Consider the following 24,554-nt stretch of genomic DNA (forward strand, 5'->3'; position numbering starts at 1 on the left):
GTTGTTTGGCGGGTCCGGGCTGGGGATTCGAACCCGCCACCTTAGGTGTACGTGGCTGGCGCCTTAGCCGGTTGAGCTATAGGCACCGAGCCACAAGTCCTCCTTTTGTTGTCATTTCCTAATGTTGAGGCTTTGTTCTCTACATCTTTCCAAGAATACCCTTTCTTATATTTCAGCACATTTTTTATATTATTCCCCCATGAGTAGTAACCTGTTAATTGGACATGAAATCAGTCCAATAGGTAATGACCAACATTTTAAAGAAAATAGAATAGAAGATAAGAACCCGTTTAAGGATAAATACTGTTTCACAAAACTTATTTTTATATGTGTTTACGTAAGTGTATCTTTATTATAGATCATGCTCAAGAGTATAGAAAAGCCTTTTTCTAATCAGACTTTATATTTTGCTGACTGCAGGAAAAGGGCTCATACCAGGCTCAAGACTTAATAGTTTAAGAGGCAGGGTCCTATAATTCCATTTTAGAGACCTGACTTTGAGTCCCAACTCCTCAGCCTCCTCAAACCTGTCATGTAGCTTTTCTTGGTTTTTAGTTTCCACACCGAAGAAATAAGTGTATGCTTTTTTATTTCAGCAGAATGTAGGAAAAAATGCTTAATGAAATACAGTCAACCCTCAGTAACTGTTGGGTTTGGTTCTCTTGTCTTTTGAGGATACCAAAATCTAAGGGTGCTCAAGTCCTTTCTGCAAAATGGCATGATGTTTGATGTATGCATTAAATCATCTCTAGATTACTTATAATGCCTAATACAATGTGAGTGCTATGTAAATAGTTTTACTATATATTTTTAAATGTGCATTTTGTTGTGTTATTTTTATTGGATTTTGGTTTTTTTGTGTGTGTGTGTGTGTCTGAATATTTTTGACCCACAGTGGGTTAAATCCACAGGTACACAGACACAAAGAGCCAACTGTAATGAACAAAAACACTTGACATTCTCAGGGCAAGGAAAAATTATCTCACCGTGACCCTAAGAATCTCTTTCTGCTTATTTTGTTTGTGGAAGTTTTGCAGGACTAGGTGTTTATAAAGCCTTTTCCAGATTCCCCTCCCTCTACAGTTGTCTCACGGCAGGTAATTGAGAAATGTCCTGTCTTGTTGACAGAGTGAATGCCTTTGGGTTTCTTGGTCAGCCAGCCCATTGTTTGTTCCCAGGTTCTGGCTTATTCTTAGACTCCGCATGTTGGTAGAAAAATTGCTAACCCTCCCCAGAAATGTTCATAATCGTACCTATGTGATTTGTTTATTTTCTCTGTTTTATTGGTCTCTCTTGTACTTAGACAAAGAGGCGGCTGAACGTCTTTCAAAAACAGTAGATGAAGCATGTCTGCTACTAGCAGAATATAACGGGCGCCTGGCAGCAGAACTGGAAGACCGTCGCCAGCTGGCTCGGATGTTGGTGGAGTATACCCAGAATCAGAAAGATGTTTTGTCAGAAAAGGAGAAAAAGCTAGAAGTGAGTACATTGCAAAGCAGATCCAGATTTCCCAAGTTGCCCTTCCTGTAGCCCACAGTAGGAGGTTTTTATTATACTTAATTAACATTTTTATCTTTTAAAAATTCATGAGATGGTAACATCCCTCAGATACTGTAATTATTTGAACCTAGTTAAAAATTGTTTTTATGTGTCTAGGAAGGACAAACTGGATTGTAGGAAACAGTGAACTCTTAGTCACAGCAGTTAGGACCTTAATATTATTTTAGTTGTAGCTACAAAAAGAACAAGACATCAGTGAAAGCCAAAGAATTGTTGATTTGGTAGTATTTGGGAAACACTTAAAAATTTCTTTCTTTTGAGTCGTTTGGACATTTATTTATTTCTGACTTGTATCTGTGCTAAGATCAATAAGTCATCTGCCTGCAAACTCTGTCTATAGTTGGTTCTAAAATTTCACAGTAGTATTTATGGAGCCCAGTTTTCAAAACTGTTGGAAAGCAACTCATTTCTACCCTGAGTTGAGGACATTACTCTGCGTGCCCGTGGGGAGGCTGTTTGGAAACATTTCCTCACCGTGCACTTGCTTTGGCTTCTTAATTAAGTACATGGTGGTTTAACCTCAGTGCTCAGTCCCTGGGGATGACAGAGCCAGCAGTGTGGATGTGTGGGAACTTTTGCTGGCCTCAAGTTTCTAGGCTTCCTTTTCAGGAGTGTCTGCTTTTTTCTTTTTAAAAAAGACATGGAAAATAGCTGCCACTGGTGGTTTTGTAAAGGGAGGATAGCTTTGAGCTGGAGAACCACTCACATTATATATTACAAGAGACGCCTCTTGAATCCCACTCAGAGTAGATAAGGGAGGGGGAGAGCTGCCTTTCCTTCAGACTCAGGAAACGTTCTCTGCCACAGAGGGAGGGAACCTTGAGACACGGAGCTGCTTTGTGGCTGAGATAACTGTGCTTGCCTTCAACACAGCCTTCCTACCTGAAAGGGGAAGTGAGTGATGGGCAGTTTTTACCGTGTCCTTACCTGCAGGGATTGTGCGTGCTGTAATGGGTCATGGTAGTGGAAACTTCATATTCCTGGCCAACTTGTCTATGGAAGATGAGAGACTGCTGTAAAAATTCTATGGCTTGGGTTTAGAAATCAGCACTGACCAGAAATCCTAAAGAGAGTTTCACAGGCAGTACCAGACGGTCATTTATCTGAAATGCTCATCTTTCACCAAGGAGGCATTTTCAACACGGTGCCCTGGGACTAATAAGAGAGTGTAATTAATGATTCTGGTTGTAAGTCACCATGCCATCTGTTGAACTGCCCCTTGGCGACACATTAAGGGCTTTCTCTGATCTGTCAGACATTGATTATCATGAGCAGCTGTTGGGTGGAACGTGGCAAGCCACCACAGAGGACAGAGCCTCTGAGAAGGAGACCGGTTGGTAGAGCCGGCTTACTCTTTGTTCTATTTCCCATCCCCACAGTCACACTCTCCTCTGTATACTTCTTGGGGAGTCATTCAAATTTGTGGTTTGCTGGATGCCATGAAAAGTCATTAAGGAACAGATTTGAGAATAGCTTCCCATTCATATTGCCCTACTCAGTGTGGTCAGTGTGAATGGCATTGGCATTCCATCGCTGAGGAAGCAGAACTGAAAGGCCCCACCATTGAAAAGTACATCTGAACTCGAAGTTCTTATCCCAAACCATGTCTCCCAGCCACATGAGCAGAGCCATTTATTGTAAAAGGAGACCTAAATTTGCTGCATTTTACAAAAGCAAATGACTAGGTGCAACTTCAGATTTGAGAGATGGCTTTAGTTCTTTATCTGTGCTTGCTAAAAATGTGAACAGTTTGCTCTCCTGAATCTAAGACATTCCTCTCACATCCTATAATGGCCTGGTCTTATTCCACTATCTCCTTATGGTGATGGTAAAACTTGATAAGTACGTGCTGTTTGAATGGTGCATTCATACTTTGAATTCTTCCAAAAATCTCTTGGAGGGGGCATCGTACATAAGTTATACCTTTCTTTTTAACATTCATTTTTGTAACACAGCCAATGCTCGCTTTAAAACTGCCGAATCAAATGCTAATTGAATCTTCTATTTTTTAATCCTTTCATTGCCTTCAATGTGTGAATACATAGAATTCTCAGAGCTATTTGGAAATGCGATCATTTGGCTGGGAGTCTGTTTTCTCCCCAAAGTTTTAACACACTTAGGTTTGTTTGTGTTTTCTTTTTTAAGTTTATCTCATCTTTTATGCAACAAGCTTCTCCTTTTCTTTCACTTGAACATTTTACATTAGATTTCTCAGTGGCTCCCACACTTGGGGTGTAGAATGTTCTAGCTTAAATTAGCATAGGCGAACATAAAACCAAAAAAACCAAACGGACTGATTGTACATAATGTAGATTAAGGAGGCAGTTGGCAATTCTGATTGTGGTTTAAGATACGTCCAAATCTCTTGTCAGGCAGTAAAACCTTTTTGTAAAAGGAAATAGTAGTCAAAGAAGAGAAATGTGTTCATAAATGGGGAGCAGCAAGACTGGATGTGAAGAAAGATACAGAGACAGAGATAGGGTCTGGGAAGGCAGTGCTGGAGACACCAGTGGGGGAGGAGGGTCTGTGGTCCTCAGGTGCTGTGTGTTCATTCAGGGAGTCCACAAAGCCTGTGCCAGTCACTTGTGCAAAAATGAGCAAGATGGGCTTTCTCCCCTCAAAGAGCTTATTCTAATAGGGAAGGAACAGCAGCAAATAGGAGGTAAGATAGAATATAAGAAATGTTCTAAATAAGGGGAATATTCTAACTTATGTCTGAATTGAAATAGATCAAGAAAAGACCAAAGTGCTAATAATAACATTGGTTTGATCAGATGTTTATTAAAAGTATAAGAGAATTACCAAATGCATGGCCAGTTTCTAGCTATCCTAATGCCATCAGCAGGTCTTCTGAAGTCTGTTAGACTATCCGCTCTAGGCTTTCACAGTGCCAGGAGCATATTTGTTCCTGAAATAAATATTTATTGTGTGACTGAAATTCATGACTTAAAAGAGTCTTCTTTAGGTTGCATGAAACATGGTTTAACAAATATGATTTAAGGATTGGTTGTGATTTAAGGATGTTATTACAAAAAGGCAACTGTTTTGTCAAGCACAGTGGCTCACTCCTATAATCCCCGCACTTGGGAAGCTGAAGCAGGAAGATTGTGTGAGACGAGGAGTTTAGGACCAGCCTGAGCAACATATTGAGACCACATACATCTCTATAAAAAGAAAAAAGAAAAACAATTCTCTGAGTATAATGGCCCATGCCTGTAGGCCCAGCTACTTGGGAGGCTGATCCAGGAGGATCACTTGAGCCCAGGAGTTGGAGGGTGCAGTGTGCTGTGATTGCACCATTGTGATCTAGCCTGGGTGACAGAAAAAGACCTTGTCTCAAAAAAACATAGGTAACTATAGAAACTCATAGAGTTTTTCTGCATTGTGCTACTTTTCTTTCTTCTCTTTTAGGTAGAGTCATACTTTGTTTTGAGATGATGATTTTTATTTTTTTTGTGATCTGCTTTTGCTCCTGGTCCCCGTGGTCGACATTGGCCTACCACCTTTTCCTTAAAATCCAGGCAAGGTTAGAAGGAAAGCTGCAGCAAATCTGTTTGTACTGCTTTTGATGTGGGTATGAGAAAATGTAGAAATGGAAAAGAAAGCATGTGGAAAGAATCACAAATGGCAGTCAGAAGTGAAGTTAAGGAATGTGGAGGGAGTAAAGGATTGATTGAAAAAGGAGCAAAGGCCAAAGACACCAGAAAAGCCTCCAGCTTCCCTTCTTAGAGCAAAGAGGTTTGTTTGTGGTCGACCAGGTGACTATTACATCTGAGTGGCTGCTGCAGGCTCGCAAGACTCAGTCTGAGTGGACTGGACAGAGTCCCTCCTGTCTTGTCAGTCTGGCTAAGGCTTGCTGTGAGTCTGTTCTGCCAGCGTGGTCAGAGCACATGGGAGAGTGTGTGTGAGAGAGAAACCTGTTTGAACAAGCTTAAAAAAAATCCCAAAGCTCAGGTACCTGCAACTTTACCTTCTTAGCAGTCACTTGTTTTCATTCAGATGACAATTTCTGTCATGATCTAGAACTGAAAGAGACGATGCTGTCTGTGGGACTCGTGCCACCTGATGGCCTCACACAGGTTCTATCATATGGGGAGACCTGGGAGATATCTCCCACCATTTCAGTTGCATTTAGTACATTCACAGTATCGCACAACCTCCATTTAGCAAATTCCAAAACATTTTCATTGCTCCAGTAAAAACTCCATATCTATTGAACAGTTGCCACCCTCCCCATGCCACCTTCCTCTTAGCTCCCAGCAACCACCAGTGTACTTTCTGTGTGGTTTATCTTTTCTGGGTATTTTTTATATTATGTCCAGATTCTTAGCATGATTTTTTTTCTTTTTTAAGAGACAGAGTCTCTATCCCCCTCGGTAGAGTGCCATGGCATCACAGCTCACAGCAACCTCCAACTCCTGGGCTTAGGTGATTTTCTTGCCTCAGCCTCCCAAGTAGCTGAGACTACAGGTGCCTGCCACAAGACCTAGCTATTTTTTGTTGCAGTTGTTGTTTAGCTGGCCTGGGCTGGGTTCAGACCTGCCAGCCTCGGTGTATGTGGTGGGGTATGTGGTTGGTGTCGTAACCATACAGGTGCTGAGCCAGTTTTTCTATTTTTAATAAAGAGATAGGGTCTTGCTCAGGCTGGATCTTGAATTCTTATGCTCAAGCCATCCTCCTGCCTTAGCCTTCCAGAATGCTAGGATTACAGGCATGAGCCACTATGCCCAGCCAAAAGTTTTTAATTTTTATGAATTCTAATTTGTCTGTTTTTTCTTATGTTGCTCATTCTTTGGGTGTCACATGTAAGAATCCACCAAAATTCCATGACATGAAGATTTTTTTTCTCTGTCTTTTCTTTTAGGATTTGATAATTTTAGCTCTTACATTCACATTGATTCATTTGAGTTACTTTATGGTATAAGACAGGGGACCAGTTTTACTCGATGCATGTAGATATCCACCCAGCACCATTTGTTGAAGAGATTGTTCCCCAACTGAATGTTTGGCACTCTCGTGAAGTCATTTGGCCATAGATGTATGGGTTTATTTCTGGAATTCTGTTCTAGAACTCTCAATCCTAGTCCTTTGATTTATATTCTCCTAGGCCAGTACCACACAGTTTCCATCAGTGTGGCTTTGTAGTAAGTTTTAAAATTGGGAAGTATAAGCCCTCAAAGTTTGTTCTTCTTCGATACCGTTTTGGCACTTTAGAACCTAATAGTCCATATGAATTTGAGAATTAGCTTTTTCCATTTCTGCAAAAGCTCATTGCCACTTATCTCTGCTGCAGAATTTTAAAAAGCAGCCTAGGGTGACACAATGTATTCAACTTTATAAAGGTCCTGTCCAGGTGCCATAGATGGAGGCGGTGGTATCACCTGTCGGTCGTTGGTGTTAATCCTCACCTCTAGAAGGTGTGTGTGCGTGTGTGCATACCTGCGCTCAACAGAGTCACGGGAGCATAGTTGTGACATCCAGCTTTACAAAGTGTATTGATACATAGAGGCCTGGTGACTAGGTAAAGTCATTAGGATTAGCAAGCTGGGTGGAACCCTAGAGATTGCATAATCTGACTTCTGAAGTGATGGAGAAACTCAAACCCATAGGAGGGAGTTAGCCACAGACCAGGGATAGAATCCAAGGCAGACATGTGGTATCTTCATCAGGTTGTTTTTTTGTTTTGTTTTGATTTTGAAAAATTTGATTCCACAAAATTAACAGCAAAAAACATCTTAAATAGAAAGATAGCCAAGTTGAATCATTTAAACCATTCCCAACAATCTTGTTTTAGAGAAACGACATCTTATATAAGGAGATAAAACCAGGGGTCTTCAAACTTTTTAAACAGGGGGCCAGTTCACTGCCCCTCAGACCATTGGAGGGCCAGACTGTGGGCCTCGGGACGAGTCAGCTGCTAAGTAGAACAGGCAGAGGCGGCAGAAACACCTGGTGGGCCAGATGAATGTCCTAGGTGGGCTGCATGTGGCCCGTGAGCCGTAGTTTGAGGACGCCTGGATAAAGCATTTTAAGTGTGACTTCCAAGGCCTTTCTAAGTGTGGAAGAACTGTGTCTGTCCCCAAGATTCTGAATACCCTCCTTCTTCTACCTGGGAGCACACTCTTGCTCTGATAGGAGGGGAGAAATCGCCTCAGTGGCACTTAAAGCTTAAGTTAAGCTGCTGCTGTTTCTCCCCAGCTCGGTACCTCCCCTGGCTCTAATGAATACTCAGTAGAGCCTTTGACTTTAGACAACACAGCTGGGAAGGGGGAAAGGTCCAGAATCCAGCATTCTTGTGACTCTTCATATTTCTGTTTGCATTGTGGTTATAAAACTTGAAAAATTCTTTGGCTACAGCTGAAGGGGTTCTAAACCAAACCGATGGCCTTCTGTTGTTCTGTTGTTTTTGGCAGCATCCCCCACCTCCCTGCAGGGTACAAATGGTTAGAATCTGTTCAGTGATGGAACAGGCAGTAGGTGGAGACAGAGAGCTCCTTTTTTGTCAGCCTTGGAGTAAATTCTCCCTCTTCCCCTTTTTACTCAAAACCAGTATTTCTTTGTCCATTACAGTGAGGGCAGATGGGAACAGGTGATCTAACCCTCGTTTTAGATAAGAACTAAGCTCGGGGGCTCGGCGCCTATAGCTCAGCCGGCTAAGGCGCCAGCCACGTACACCTAAGGTGGCGGGTTCGAATCCCCAGCCCGGACCCGCCAAACAACAATGACGGCTGCAACCAAAAAATAGCCGGGCGTTGTGGCGGGCGCCTGTGGTCCCAGCTACTTGGGAGGCTGAGGCAGGAGACTCGCTTGAGCCCAGGAGTTGGAGGTTGCTGTGAGCTGTAATGCCACGGCACTCTGCCCAGGGGGACAGCTTGAGGCTCTGTCTCAAAAAAAAAAAAAAAAGAACTAAGCTCGGGGTTTATCTGAGCAGTTCAGGGTCACAGAGGAAGTGAGGACCAGTGCCCAGATCTCCTGAGTCCAGTGATCATCAACTGTGTTCCCCTGGGAGGTGAGTGGCCCTGCCTAGAGCTGGCCCCACTTGTCTCCCCATCCTCTACACTCTCTGTCCTTCCTTAGCATATACAGTGTTTCCCCAAAAATAAGACCTACCCAAAAAATAAGACCTAGCAGGATTTCTATGCATTTGTTAAATAGAAGCCCTGCCCCAGTAAGACCTAGTGATAATTCATGCATTTTGGTGCGGAGAATAAAACATCCCCTGAAAATAAGCCCTAGTGTGTCTTCTTGTGAAAAAATAAATATAAGACAGGGTCTTATTTTCAGGGAAACACAGTAGCTCTCTCTTCCCTAGGCTAGCAAAGCTGTCAGCACCACAGGCTGTCAGAATAGTTGTTGGAAAGGTCATTGTCCAGCAAAATGACCATGGTGGCTTGTTCTCAGATCCCTTCCCACATAGCAGTCCCTGATGTGCTCCCTGCTTTGATTTGGGAGACTTTTCCCCACAGCCCCCAGCTTTCCCTCCAATATGTGAGGACTTTTCTTGAGTTGATGTGAAGGGTTCTGTAAGTGATGTGGAGTTTAGAGGCTATATATTGGGCCCTTCAATTTATTTCAGTTGCTGCTGACCCAGACCAGATTTTCTGCTGGAGATTTTGTCTATCATGAGAGAGTGTGTGTGTTTGTGTTTGTGTTTGTTATAATGTGAAACTTACTTCTCTTCATTCCGGGGAGGCAAAATGTCACATTATTTTGTACTTCACATACTTGGTGACCTAAGAGCATAGTTTGCTAACATTTGAGACTTTATACTGAAAAAGTGAAATAATTAGGCACGGTGACTCGTACCTATAATCCTATCATTTTGGGAGGCTGAGGCAGAAGGATTGCTTGAGACCAGGAATTCAAGATTAGTTTGAGCAACATAGCAAGACCCCATCTCTACAAAAAAAGCCAGATGTCATGGCACACGCTTATAGTCCTAGCTACCCAGGAGTTGGAGGTTGCAGTTGGAAGTTGCAGTGAGCTGTGATTGCACTGTTGCACTTCAGCCCGGGTGCCACAGAGAGACCTTGTCTCAAAAAGGGGGGGAGGGAAGTGACATGATTTCAAAGCTCTATCGGCAAGAATTCCATACTTTTAGCCTTTAGCACTGTTCTGATATTTGTAGCCAAACTTTTGTAGGCAGGGTAAGGCCTGCTTTCTGGAACAGCTCCACTGAGTGCTGGTGTGTGCAGCACTAATTTTTCATATTTATAAAATACATGTACATATTAACTCCAAACAGCATCTGGGCCCCTTCTCACCCCTTTCCTGCCAGAACGTTCATTCTTATTCAGCTAATACTCAGTTCTTTCTTTCTTTTCTTTTTTTTTTCTGATTATAAATGTAATACATCAGAGGAAACTTAGCAAATAAGTACAAAGAAAAAAATCATAATCTCATTGCCCAGAGAGAACTATGTTTAGTTTCTCAAATTTTAAATGATTGCTTGAATACCTGTGGTTGGATATTCAGTGAAACATTTATGTTTCTCTCTCTCTTGTAACTTTAGGCTCCTTTCAGTATTTGGATTATTCCCTTCCTGTAGAATTCTGAAAGTGGTTCTGTGTGTCCCTACGCAGCTGTCTGTCTTAAGTACACTGAAGGTCATATACATTTCACAGTCTTTGCCACCAGGATGCATTCTTGCAGTCGGAGATGTTGCACTTTTTCAAAGCATCTTAACCAACCTAGGACTTCATTGAGCTTTTATATAAACCTCTCCACAAATTAAAGATTAGTCTTTGTTTTATGAAGGAGCAAACACTGAATACTTTAATTAGACTAATGATGCTCTCTTCTGGCTTTTAAATGATCTTGTTTCCATTTGAGACAGCTGTGGGAAAATAGCAGCTACTGCTTATAACATTGACTTGAGTGAGCATAATTTTGCGAGCAGGGTTTAGATTACAGAAATTTGAGCTGTAGTATCTACAATGGGTGCATGTTATTTTGAGCAAAGATCTATTTTAGTCTTTATGAATGTTCCTACTACTGGTAAGGTGGGCCTTCTATTCCCACTGCAGGTTGGTATTTTGAAGAAAGTAAAATTGGATTGTAGCATACTTTGCAATCTTAGAAGTTGTATCTCTGACTTTTTCTCTCTATAAAAAGTCAGGCTTGGAATGAGATCAGAATCTTTCTGTGGTCAAGGCAGAATCTTCTAGTTACAAACGGAGTCAAAACAAAAACAAAACCCATGAACCCTCAAAGATAACGGCATGCTTTGTGTGAGGAGAATGTCACTACCAGCTGTCATTATGGCTTTGCAAGCTTCCTTATTTTTTTCCCTGCCTTATTCAGGTCGTTTAAGAAGAAGTATGATCAACTGTCTTTGCTTAATTCAGTTGTTACCTACTTTGAGAATTTCAAGCACAGTAAATTTCATCTCAACAAAAAGTTACCAGTAATCTTCTGAGAATTCTCAGGGGTTAGGCATTGATTACCAGGGGGCACATACCACGTTTCTTTGTGGTATCAGATGTGGTGTATTAGGTCTAAGTTCTATTTGCTCACACTGTTTCTGTTCTGTGGGGCATAAACTTACTAGGAGTTATTCCCATAAAGATACCATTTGCCCCAAATAGGATTCAGTGATGTGACTTTCTAAGTGGCTCTTCATTTATAAAATAACCAGTTTCCTTCATCTGGGCAATAGGTTGTAACACCTTGACTAGCCTCAAGTTGGTAGCTTCCTCCTTTCCTTGTCACATGGGGCCTTTAGGGCCGATTTATGTTCCCGTGTCTGCAGAGTCTCCAGTAGATTCGCCAGAGGTGGCCTTCTCAGCATGTAGCGTGCTTTGCCTCTTCAGTATTTAAAGTCATCACACTTAAGTGTACGCTCTCTCCGCACCATTATCCCTTTGTAACCACTGCCATATCTCGTTTTCCTTTGCTGTTTTCTCTTCTTAACTCTTGCAGCTTGGCACACACATGTCCTCAATCCACTGAAGTGACTGTTCAGAGCCCCTCACCCCTCAGTGGTCTAATCTCAGAAACCAAAAGACACGTCTCAGTCTCTGTCTCTTGTCTCCCTTTGTCCTTCTGGCCCTCTCTCTAACATCTAACACTGGGTGTTTAGGCTTTAAACCCATGTGTGTTTGCTTTCACTGGTTTCTGTGTACCACCCTCTGCTGGTTCTGGCCTATTCTTTTGTCCTTTAATAAAGCTTTTCTCCATCTGGGTACAGTAAATGTTGATATTCCTTTACCCTTTTTCTCACTGTGGACCTTTTCCTTAAGCTGGTCTCAGTTACACCTGTGCGCTGACAGTCTGCCTGGCTCTGCAGCCCAGACCCCTTCAGCCACCAACATTGCACACAGCAAGGCTGAGACAGGCTGGCTGCTCTCTCCCCCTGGCTTCCGTTCTCTTGCCCTAGCTTGGAGAGTGGCGTGGCATTCATCAAAATTAGATGCTAGGCTTCATCCAGTGTTTCTCCTGATTTTTTCTGCCTCCCAAATCTGTCACTTTAGCCTTCTTTCATTGCAATCCCTCCCTCAGCAACTCTGCTGCGCCTCTGCTAGATCGACTTTCTATCCCCGTCTTCCCTAACTGAGTAGTTACCAAGCCAGTGTGGTTTTGTCTCCTCAGTTTTTCTTGAATCTGCCCCCTCCTCTCAGTCTCTTCTCCACTTCCACCACCCTAGTCCACTCTGGTCATCTCCCCCTGCGCCCTGCACAGCCTCATTGCTGGTCATCTCTACTGTTCCTGGCCCTGCGGTCCATTCACACAGCAGCCCTGCCACGTGTGCAGAATGCAGCTCTGAGCATGGCACGCCCCTGCTTAGACATCACAGTGGCTTCTCAGTGCTTCTAGATGCACTCCGGATTGACCTTAGCAGCCATGTCCCTTGCTGTGTTCCATGGTGCTTTGTCTGCACTGGCCTTTTGTCTCAGGCTTTACATGTGCTCTGCCTGGAACGTTCTCCTCTCCCTTATCTCCCCCAGTTACCCTTTCCTAGTCCGTTCCTGTTCCTCATTTATATCTCAAGTCAGACAGTATTTCCTCAAGGAAATTTTTTCTCCCACCTCATAAAGCCAAGCACCCCTCACAGTATGTTATCTTGGCTCCCTGTCTTTTTCCTTCAGGGCCCTGCGTAGCTTGTCACTCTGCAGATTATTTGATTATTTCCCTGAACAGCCCCAGAGTCCTATCTGTATTATTATTCTTGCGTGCCTGCCCCAGCGCCCTGCTCTCAGGGTGGCAGGGGCAGGCATCTCAGTTCACCTCTAGACAAAGTCAGAGTGTCTCTGATGGGGACTTCTTTCTGTTTGAAGATGTTTCTAGGAGACCTGTGTTTACTCCCTAAACAAATTCCTTCTCCCTGGGCCTGTAGTTTGATAGACTCATTGGAATATTGTGCTGCCTGACTTTTTTTCCCAGTCTTAGAGGTGCACCTTTAAAAACAAGTACCCTGGTCAAAGGCCCTTTCGTTTTCTCAAGATAGCTTCTAGTAAACTTGCTAAAGGACATACTCAAATGGTTGGTGGGAGGAAGGATTTTGTATCCCATTAATAATTCTTTTTCTGGCTCAGCGGCAAGGGTGCCGGCTACATACCCCAGGGCTGGCAGGTTCGTTCCTAGCCCAGGGCCTGCCAAACAACGACAACCATAATAAAAAAATAGCTGGACATTGTGGTGGGCACCTGTAGTCCCAGCCAAGCTACTTGGAAGGCTGAGGCAAGAGAATCACTTAAGCCCAAGAGTTGGAGGTTGCTGTGAGCTGCGATAGCACTCTATTGAGGGTGACATAGTGGGACTCTTGTCTCAAGAAAAAAAAATCTTTTTCTTTGGCTTGGCACCCATATCTCAGTGGTTAGGGCGCCACTGGCCACATACACTGAGGTAGGCGAGTTAGAATCAGGCCTGGACCAGCTAAACAATGACAACAACAACAAAATAGCCGGACTTTGTGGCTGATGCTTATAGTCCCAGCTACTTGGGAGGCTGAGGCAAGAGAATCGCTCAAGCCCAAGAGTTTGAGGTTGCTGTGAGCTGTGACAGCATAGCACTCTACGGCAGGCAGCATAGTGAGACTATAAAATAATAATTATTTTTCTTCAACTCTATGTCTCTTTTCTGAGCATATAAATCAAGAAGATTAAGTTTTGTTCATAAAGTAACAGAACATGGGAGGACTGAGTGTTCTTTCCCCCCAGATCTGTTAATTCACGTGGAACAATTTAGAAGTGCCTGGTCTCCCCTAAGCCTCACATGCACCACGGCCCCTGCCCATGGCTTAGGCATTGTTACTGTTCCCATCTCATATATACAGGAGCCCAGTGAGATAAAGTCACATGCCACCACCACAGTCACGTGGTGAGTGGGATTTGAACTTGGATTTTCTGACGTCTGCCATAGCCACCTCCTTCTAGTGGGAAAGACGGTCTGTACCCTCAGCCTTTGGAGGAGCTAGAAAATATTCCCTTCTCTTTTTTTGCTACCAGGAAGGAATTTAAGTCTTTTTATTGTTATAGACAGAGCTGCATCAAATGCAGTGCAGTAACCTACAGACTGCCTTGCCCTGGGCAGATCTGCAAGCACTTAAAATGTTTACGTGAAAACTATCTTTTCATTTCTACTCCTGTAGTCCCAGCTACTAGGGAGGGAAATGCTTGATCTACCAGTATTTGGCTCCAAAGGAGAAACCTTAGTCTACACCTTAGATGTTTGTGTGCGTGGCATCAGTAACCTGGCTTTCTCATAACATGCTTATTAAGGAAGCCAGCTTATTATGGGGTCTTTGTTACTTGCACAAAGCTTACATTTTTGACAGTTAACTTTGGAAAAAAAACAATTAGAAATAGTTGATCTTATATTTTAGTATTTTGGTTTTACCTGGTTTTATGTAATGAAGTGCCCATTACATAAGTTTTTTTTTTTTTTTTTTTTTTGAGACGGAGCCTCAAGCTGTCCCCCTGGGTAGAGTGCCATGGCATCACACTCACAGCAACCTCCAACTCCTGGACTCAAGCGAGTCTCCTGCCTCAGCCTCCCAAGTAGCTGGGACCACAGGCGCCCGCCACAACACCTGGCCATTTTTTGGTTGCAGCCATCATTGTTGTTTGGCGGGCCCGGGCTGGGGATTCGAACCTGCCACCTTAGGTGTATGTGGCTGGCGCCTTAGCCGCTTGAGCCACAGGCGCCAAGCCCATAAGTTTTTTAATAAATATCTTTTTAGGCTCAGTGCCTGGCTCAAGCGGCTAAGGCGCCAGCCACTTACGTCTCTGCTGGCAGGTTCGAATCCAGCCCAGGCCTGCCAAACAGCAATGATTGTTGCAACCAAAAAATAGCCAGCTGTTGTGGTGGGTGCCTGTAGTCCCAGATACTTGGGAGGCAGAGGCAGGAGAATCTCTTGAGCCCAGGAGTTGGAGGTTACTATGAGCTGTGATGCCATGGCACTCTACCCAGGGCAATAGCTTAAGACTCTATCTCAAAAAAAAAAAAAAGATATCTTTTTAAAGCATTTTATGGATATCTATTAAGTTGTAAATGTTCAGCTTTATGATTATATTAAGGTTTGAAGAATTGTCCAGTGCTCAATTGATTTTATTTTTGTTAGTTTCATTTTTATTAGTTCACCTAGTATAAATACTAATTTTTTATCCTCCTCTTGCTTGTGTAAACCCCTGTTAGATTGGGGGTTTTGCCGTGGCAGTGGAAACTCCTCTATCCTTTTGTGGTAAAGATCCTCTGAGGATAAAGCAGTACTCTGAAAATACTTTATGGTACCATCTCAGAAATAAGAAGCCCGTTCCCATTTGACTTCTCCAATGGGTGGTTTGGTTGCTGTGACAACGTTCCTCTAGTTGTGGCCGTTTTGTCCTTTTTCCTTTGGGAGGATACTTGTGTGTACCTTTATTATTGGTTTTGGTAATGGAGCTGAGAGGCCCAGAGCATTGGGATTGGAGCAACAATTTCTTCTCTTCCTTGTATCTTCCCCAGCATCTTAACTCAGCAGCTCTAGCTCTGCTGTGACACCCCAGAGTGTATCATTTTGAAATGTCGCAGCTGCCACTAAGTCATATGGGATCTTGGAGCTGGCTGGGAGAGAGGTGCAGGTCAGTGATGGCTTTTTGTTCCCACGTGGATCTTTGAAGAAAATTAATTAAAAGCAGCACTCATGTTTTTAATCCAAATATGTACATATTATATTTTCCAAAAACATGAGTGAATGAAATTGGGTTTAAGTTGAGACTGTTATTTTCAAGTGTGGGTCCTGTGGCCGTAGCGGCAGGGAGTGGCCCTCCTGATGGGTGGGTGTGTTAACAGTGTTCGGCTGAGGGTCAGCTTCCCCCTTTGGCTGGGGTCTCCTCGACCTTCACACAGCGAAGCAGTTCCTGGCTTAAATTCAGTGTGGTGGGTCACCTTTAAAATAGGGGCCTCCATAAACTGCTTCATGCACAATAACTCTTTATGACTCTTGGTTGGGGGTAGCTGAGCTGAGCAGTGGGTGGTTTTTAATATATCATATGTCCTGTAGCTCAACAGGGCAGGATAAAGAAAAACATGAGTCTTGATACTGGAAATCGTATCTCATCGAGTCAAGCCCCTGCCCATGGTGTTATTTCTAACATATTTTTTCTTATGAAAGTACTTCCCAGCAAGAGAGAAAATAGGTTTGACAATGTTTACATTTTGATTAGTATTTCTTACATGAGTTGCTAGAGGAAACTCTTACAATTTTGTTTGTTTTGAGAATGAAATTCCCGTAGAAAGGTCATTGTAATGTCAGTCCTGTCATTTCTAGCCCTCTTATCCCAGGGCTCATCTGTAGCATGTCAGGTCTGGCTTACTAGGCTAACCAAAAAAGGCAAGGAATGTGTGAGCCCTGCTCCCTTCAGTGAGTTATCTCGGTGCTTCTTGGTGGTCTGAGTTCACAGCGTCAGCTGGATCTACTGGAGGCAGAGGGATGTCATTGACACATTTTCTCATGCAGGCCTGGGTATCTGTGAGGCAGGATTCTAAAACTTTGCCAGGAGCATAAATCCTGGGCATTATCTCAGAACTACACATTGGGCCTTACTCTCTACATATTAAACATTTCTTGGCAGTCAAATAAACCCAGGCAGTTAATCACAGGTGCCTGCCATCCCTCCATCTTCCTCCTGGAGGGTCCTGAAACAGGGTAGCAGCTGCAGGTCAGACACGACTCTTCCCTCTTTGGTGAATCCCTGTGGTCCCTCTGGGGTTAGGCAGGGTGGCTGCAGTAGGTACTTGCGGCTGAATGGATTGAGCCCCTCACCACTCAGTATAAATTATGCACAAGGGGGAAAGGAAAAACGGCAGGACTGCTTGGGTTCACCTTGTCTTCTGTTGCTTAAGACTGGTCATGAAGGAAAGGCACTGTGTGCAGAGGAGAGTGCAGCAGAGAGCCATGTGCACAGTGATCGAGATCAGTCAGCTGACAGGGAGGGGGGCTGATGGGCAAGAGCAATGTGGCAGAGTAGACCCAGACCTAAGCGGTGCAGGTCCTGAGCTCTCGAGTCCCAGAACCAGGTAGGGTAGTGCGAGTAGTAGATTAAAGGCCTGGTCCTGTATTACACACAAAAGCAAGGTGTTTGTTTGTTTGTTGAGACAGAGTCTCACTTTGTTGCCCTTGGTAGAGTTCTGTGGCATCACAGCTCACAGCAACCTCAAACTCTCGGAATCAAGCGATTCTCTTGCCTCAGCCTCATGAGTAGCTGGGACTACAGGTACCTGCCATAACACCCAGCTATTTTTAGAGACAAGGTCTCGCTCGGGCTGGTCTCGAACCTGTGAGCTCAGTCAGTCCTCCCTCCTCGGCCTCCTAGAGTGTGAGGATTACAGGCGTGAGTCACCATGCCTGGCAGGAATAAGACACTTGAAATGAGGAGCACGTGCCCACCTTGGCACATCATTTCTCTACCTGAGTAGTACCTGGTGTACTCAAGAGCTTATGGGGTGCAACACCCATGAGTAGATCTCATCACGTTGAGGTTTGGTTTTAATGATGTTGTGAATAGAAGCCTGGATTTCTTCTGAGAGCAGGCCTTGCTGAGGGCACATCTTGGAATAGCTGTAGAGCTTTTGGATCATACTTCTGCCAGAGGCGGCTGGTAGGTTGAGATAAAAGATTCTTGGATTTTCCTGAGACCTTTTTCCTTTTCCTATCCAGAAGCAAAGAGAATAATAACCTGGAAAGGCAGGGAGCATGATCAAGGCGGGAGAGCTAGGAGGCACCCCCGAGACTGGTGTTGCCTTCGGGGGTTACTTTTGTTTGTATTCACTTTTGATTTTTTCATTGGTCCATGGCAACATTTATAGATGACATTATTTACAAAGCCTGAATCTATTTTTTTTTTTTAAATAAGAGAAGAGGTAGGAAACAGCGTAGTATGACTGAATCTATTTAAGCGACTATAAAATCAACACAGCCTCAGTTTGACTGAAAAGAGCTTGCTGAGAATTCTCTTCCTGCTCGTCTCTCCTCGAGACATTAAGCTCGGTTATTTGACTATACTGATTAAGCAAGTACGTGTTTTAATAGCTTTTAGGCAGTCACTACCTGTATTTGGCTAGTCAAAGTATACACCCAATCAGCTTTGCTGATAAATTTAAACATCTTGGTCTATAGATATTTTGTTGTTGTTGTTGTTTTTACCAGTCTTGATGTTTTTTAATGCTTTTTAGTGATAGTCCCACTCTCATCCATTTTCTAGGCCGATGTGCTTGCTCTTAAAATAGATGCCCCTGTGGGAAGAGTTACCAAGTGGCATGAGGGGAGGTGGCCAGGATCCATCCTCTTCCCAGTGGCCTGAAGAGAGAGCTTTCATGTAGAACACGATTCCTTTTACTTAAGTACATGTCTTTGGTGATCTCTAGAGTAGAATGTCAGCATGGTGCCATTCCACCTCACCCTCCCTCCTGTTCAGGCAGGAACAACTTAGATTTCTTTTTAATTACCTAGGAGAGAGTTACTTGAATTTAAGGTCTAATCCGATCACCTGTCTTCCCTTTTAGCCTCAGTGAACTCGCCAAGTTAGTCTGACGACGATCCAAGAGTAAAGAGCCTTAGATCCTGATCCCAGCTCAGCTCACTAAAGACTTTGTGATTTTCAACTTTTCTTACCGGACTCTTTCAACACTTAACTGCTCCATAGTTGCCAAAGGTGGCTTTGATTTGTCAGCTTTGATCAGAGAATTTGGGCAGGGTCAGGGAGTAGCTGTTCTGTAACTGGTTTACCTCTTTTATACCTAGCATTCAGGAAAAGTTTATTAAATGACTTTATGTCCAGAAATAGAGAATTGGCCTTCATGCTTTATATTAATTTCCTTTGGAGTATGTACAACCAAAAAAGAAAAATATTAGGAAGAGGGGGTTCAGATCCTCAGATTTAAAAATAGTTTTCAATTTTAAGAATGTGAAAGGTGCGGCTCGGCGCCTATAGCTCAACCGGCTAAGGCGCCAGCCACGTACACCTAAGGTGGCGGGTTCGAATCCCCAGCCCGGACCCGCCAAACAACAATGATGGCTGCAACCAAAAAATGGCCGGGCGTTGTGGCGGGCGCCTGTGGTCCCAGCTACTTGGGAGGCGGAGGCAGGAGACTCGCTTGAGCCCAGGAGTTGGAGGTTGCTATGAGCTGAGATGCCACGGCACTCTACCCAGGGGGACAGCTTGAGGCTCTGTCTCAAAAAAAAAAAAAAAAAAAAAAGAATGTGAAAGGTGACAGTTGATCAAAGTCTGGGTCTCAGCAAGGTCACTTACTGTGGTGTGCTCACACCTAAGGTTGCATTTCATGTATTGTTAATTCGTCCAGCAGCTGTGCTGGATGTTTGCTGTTTGCTGGACGTTGCAGGGCATGGGGACTGCTAGGTTAAGCCAGTGACTTTGATCCTGGCCTCCAGGAGATGGAGAAGTTATTGTTAACAGTTTACATAAGTCTGTAACTTCATAAGTCTTTAACTTCAGTTGCAATAAGTTTACAAAGGAAAGAAGTGGGATGCTAGGAGAGCTTGCTTTCTGTCCTTCTCTTCATTTGATGGCCTGTGTGAGAAGCTCTCTTTTCAGGTGGGAGACTGTTGCCTGCAGTAATAGGGTTTGTGCCCTGTTCCTTCTTCCCACTCCTTCCTTGGACTTTTGTCTTTACAACTTGAAATAACTATTCTTCATTTGACCCATTTTCTGCCTTATCATTCTTCCCAATCATTCTTAAGCTTTTACCCTCAAATCTTATGCCTCAAGTATGCATAGATAGGTGCCTGGCATCAAGGAATTCAGAACTTGAAGAAATCTTATGGTCTACTTCCCTCAATTTCAGATAAGGAAGGGAGGGAATGTATCCATGGTCACACAAAAAGGTAGAGGCAGAACCAGCACTAAACCCATGTCTTTGAGTCTCAGCATAGTGCTTTCTGTTACATTCTGCAGGAAAGGCTTTCCTCAACAAGGCTCAGCCTTGGGGACCTCCTTACCCTTGCAGAAATGACTAGAAGAAAAAAGATTAGCCCAAGTGGGCCATCAGCTGCAGGCTTCACAGGCCTAACCTCACCTGGCCCAGGGTTGTTTTCCATAAAGGTAGACCAAGAATGCCTTTATCTGAGAGCTGAGGAAAGAAAAAGAAATGCCCCATTGCTGTCATCAGGGGATTGATATTCTAGAGGAAGATAGAAAGCTCACATGTATGGAGAGAGAGCATACCCCTGACGCCTCAGGGGAGGGAGACCCCTGGGAGGGAGGACAGAGGCCAGTCTTCTGGATGAGGAGGAAGGATTTTCCTACAGAAGTGGAGGTTCACAGGGAGTGGTGGAGGCAGGGCCAGGAGAAGAAAGAGACCCCTCCAGGCTTGAAGGGAATCCGAAGGGAATTGCCCAAGTGGACAAAAGAAGTTGGGTTATTGTGAGAAATACACTTAGGCAGGAATACACTTGACTTTAGAAGACCTTGAGCTCTGAGTAATGATGGAGCTGGCAGGGTGCCCTGCGTCACTTTCTTAGGAATGGCTTGATGAAGCAGTCGAGTAGCATGTTTAGGAGACTGAGGGGCCAGAAGACTGCTCGAAAGCCTCATCAGCTACAGGCAGTGGCCTTAGGCTATTTTGAACTTCTGTAGTGATTATTTGCAAAAATGATAAATCTGGGTTTTTCTCTGTGTTTTAAAATAGAAATTACAGCTTTTCAGTGATTTTTCTAGCCATGTCTAGATAGAACCCCAAACTAATTGTAATGCCCAAGTGCCTATATTTTATTTTATAAAGCATTTTGAAACTTTTGAGAATGAATAATTACATTGAATAACATAATTATTGAATAAATGTTACTTCTTTTTACTTCCAACTCACAAATGCTAAGTTGAATACCTTTTGATTTGTTTTTGACAGTATCATACTCTGCTTTTCTTTTTTGCCATCAAGCTTTACCTTTGGACAGTTGGAAAGCCCTCCAGAGTTTGTGATGTAGCTGAATGGGTGGGTGGGCTGCAGGGAACGAAGAAGAGCTGCCTCGCTCGGCGGGAAGTGTGGCCATCAGCACTCAGAGACTTACCTGCGTTGTCTTCTCTTTGTCTCCTTAGGAATATAAACAGAAGCTTGCGCGAGTAACCCAGGTCCGCAAGGAACTGAAGTCCCATATTCAGAGCTTGCCAGACCTCTCACTGCTGCCCAATGTCACAGGGGGCTTGGCCCCCCTTCCCTCTGCTGGTGACCTGTTTTCAACTGACTAGGATGGGTGTCGTGCCCCAGATTTCCATCTGTACCAGCAGAAAGAAGAGGCTAAGTTGTGGTTGGGAATAACCTTCTAGTCCCTGGTTCTGTCCCTTCTTCCACCTGCCCCCAGCCTCAAGAAAGAACCACAGACTCTGATTCTCTTCTCCGGCCTTTCATCTTGAGCACAGTTCAGAACAGTGACAAATGGAATCCGGTTTAGATTCATATTTGCAAAGAATAGACTTTTTCTTCTACTTGTTTTCATGCCCCAGTTGGTTTTCCATTCTTAGCCCATTCTTTACACTCAAGAAGTTATGAAAATCATGTATACTTCTGGAAGCTTTCAAAAGAATCTTGGCCCCCATGACAGCATTTTGTCATGAAAGCAGCTCCTCCTTTCTGAGCAAGTCTTGTTCAAGTTCAGTATGGGCTTCCACTGAGGGACTCGCTCTGGAGATGACTTTCCCAGCTGCCATCTGCCCCAGAAGGTTGGAGGCAGAGCTGTCGATCAGCTTTGCCATAAAGAGTTTGCCAAATCTCTGATCCGCCCTTACCATTACTTCTACTAGCCATGTGTATCCAAAGGATAGGTGCGTCTATTTTGTAGAATCTAGCAATAAGATCCAAAGTTAATCTGGGACATAAAGGCACAGTTCATAGAATAACAGGGATCACAAGCATGAATTAAAAATCAGTTACTTGCTTTAATTGCCCACATGCAGCCTTTCCATGCTGCACTTCTCAAGGGCCCCCATCCACTGTCACAGAGCATGTTCCTAAAAGCGGAAGCTGTAGTCATGGCGAAAGCAGTTGGTAGGAAGGGCAGTGGTGGGTCCCACAAGATAAAGCTACCCCACAGAGGTGTGCTGTGTCTGGGCTCTGCATGGGTCTTGCTTTTACCCTTTTTTCTGGGAGTAGGGCACACACTAACATTTAATCCATTGTGTGGGCACATGTCCATAGTCTGGTGACTAAACTTGAACGTCTCCTCTGCAAGTAGGACGCTGAGCTTGTCCGTCTGTCAGGTCACGCCACTGCACAGGTCCTTGCCCGTATGTTGAAGGAGTCTTTGCATCAGATGTTTATTAAATAAGGCAAGAAGGGGGAAGTCGGGGATATTAATTGGGGCTTTTAATTCCATTATCATGCCAGCTGACATTATGACTTTATAATGTAGTTAGAGAGAATTTTTATCTTGCTTATAGTAAGAGATCAGCCTGCTAACTGTAAATCATTCTAATTTGGCAGGCTTGTTTTTGACATTGGAAAGGGCAGAAAACAATTTGCTCGATACTATAATAGGAATTATAGCCCAGAGGCTGAAATCCAAAAGCTATAAAAAGGAATTCAGTGGAGGGGGCTTCAGAATCTCCATTAATTTGAATAGCTGTTTCCAGGATCACCAAAAATCTCATGTAATTTTACATGTTAAACATGTTAAAGCATAACCTATGTTTTATAAAATATAACAGGCTTCCCTTCAAGAAGCTCTCCTGCCTGTCATGTGAGAACAATGAGAAGTCATTCATTTTAACTGTGTAGAGCCTAGTAGTGTTTAAGCTGTGTTTCAGATTTGAATACAGACTGTGTGTTGTTTGCTTATGACACTGCCTGTTCTTTCACTGTTAAATTAGTCTGTTAGGTTTTTCTTCCAGAGGCCGTAGGTGACATTACTAAAATTGCAAGATAAATTTTAAATCTTTGCTGCTTCTGCACATATGCCTGCTCCCTCATATGGTGTGCTGCTTTAGTCCTACATATATGGACGTGTTTCTTCACAGACTGACCTTGGACACTGCTTTCACCAAGGAAGCAAGATTTTACCAGCCACAAACCAGCCAAAAGGGTATAGTGGAAATTTGCTCTGATCAGCTATATGAAAATATAACATAATGGATTTAGCCCACTGCTCTGTTTTATCCAACTGAATCTTTGACCAGCAATTGGTGCATAATTATTACAGCAAGAGCAAGAGGTGAAACTGTAGCAATTATGTAAATGAATGTGTTGGCCTCTTAACACCTGTTACTAGTGGACTTCCTATAAGGAAGTTGGTTTTGTTTCGTTTTAGTGAATGCTTCTGTTTTTTAAATCTTAATTCTGCTTCCTACATCCTCCCAAAGTGTGCTTACTTCATTTGTTTAATTTAAATGAACCTTTCTCTTTGTATGTATAAGGTGATCTGGCAGGGTGGGGTGGGTGGTTTTCATTTTTGTGTTTTTTCTTCTTAGGGCATCCGTAGGCCCCAAAGGACCTTTCCTTTAGGTCATATTCCTCAGAAAGTCTTCGGTCTTGCTTCGTTTTTGTTTTGTTTTTCTTAAAGAATATTTTTAAAGCTTAAATTTGTATATTAATTTAGGACTTTATTTAGAAGTATAGGCTGTCGGTGGTGGCAGCAGTATATTCTGAAATGTCTCATAGATATATATTTTTGAATAAAGATGGTGTTGTTGAACAACAATGGTGTGATTTTTATTTTTTCTTTTCTAACCTAACCAACCCTGTTACAGAAAACGGCAGTGCTGTCTTTGTAAACAATGGGTGATTAGTAATCACCAATAGAGAATGTGCTGTCTGCATAGAATCTTTTCCCTTAGGAATTTTTCTGACTGTTAGTGGCACGTAAATGCTCAGCACTTACATAGTATTTTCTGGTTCTTTCCAGGGGCTTAATTAGCTTTAATTAGCCAATCCACACAATACCCAGGAGAGGTGCCACTATAGTTTTATCCTCATTGTATGGAAGTGGGGACTGATGGAGAGGTTAAAAGACTCTTCCTAAGTACTGCACAGCCAATCTCTAGCAGATTAAAACTGGAGTTTCTTTGATTTTAGCGTTTTTGTTCACACCTCTAGGCCTCCTGAGAGTTGTTGATTTGGGGAATATAATGAAAGCCACTCAAAAACAGTAAAAAGAAGAAAAATATGAGATAATTGCTAACCAAAACGGTGTGTCCTTAAAAAAAATATTTCCACGGGCTTCCTTTCTCCTTGTGTATTCAGCGAAAGCATATCTACTGGATATTACTGGGAAATGATTAGCAATAGGTCCTTTTGAAGCAAGTGATAGATTTGGAAGGATTGTTTTAACCTTTCCAATGGGTAAGGGCAGCATGTGCTAAAAGTGGAGTTATCCATTTATTTCTTTTCCTATTCTGTTTTTCTTTCTTTCTTTTTAGAGACAGAGTCTCATTTTGTCGCCCTGGGTAGAGTGCTGTGGCGTCACAGCTCCCAGCAACCTCCAGCTCTTGGGCTTAGGCCATTCTTTTGCCTCAGCCTCCCAAGTAGCTGGGACTACAGGTGCCTGTCACAACAACCAGGATTTTTTG

At 43.3% G+C, this 24,554-nt stretch overlaps 1 protein-coding gene across 1 annotated transcript in view; it reads left to right on the forward strand.

The window, feature by feature from the left end:
• RPRD1B (regulation of nuclear pre-mRNA domain containing 1B) overlaps positions 1-23,686 on the forward strand; it is a 65,696-nt gene extending 42,010 nt beyond the window's left edge. The window contains exons 6-7 of the mRNA XM_003787585.3: positions 1,304-1,479; positions 21,093-23,686. Of these exons, the coding sequence (XP_003787633.1) occupies positions 1,304-1,479; positions 21,093-21,242 (326 nt within the window). The 3' untranslated portion in view covers positions 21,243-23,686. The remainder of the gene's footprint in view (positions 1-1,303; positions 1,480-21,092) is intronic.
• Positions 23,687-24,554: the final 868 nt, after the last annotated feature.

Source organism: Otolemur garnettii, unplaced genomic scaffold (assembly GCF_000181295.1).
Source record: "Otolemur garnettii isolate 467f Iridium unplaced genomic scaffold, OtoGar3 scaffold00023, whole genome shotgun sequence".
Taxonomy (NCBI): Eukaryota; Metazoa; Chordata; class Mammalia; order Primates; family Galagidae; genus Otolemur; species Otolemur garnettii.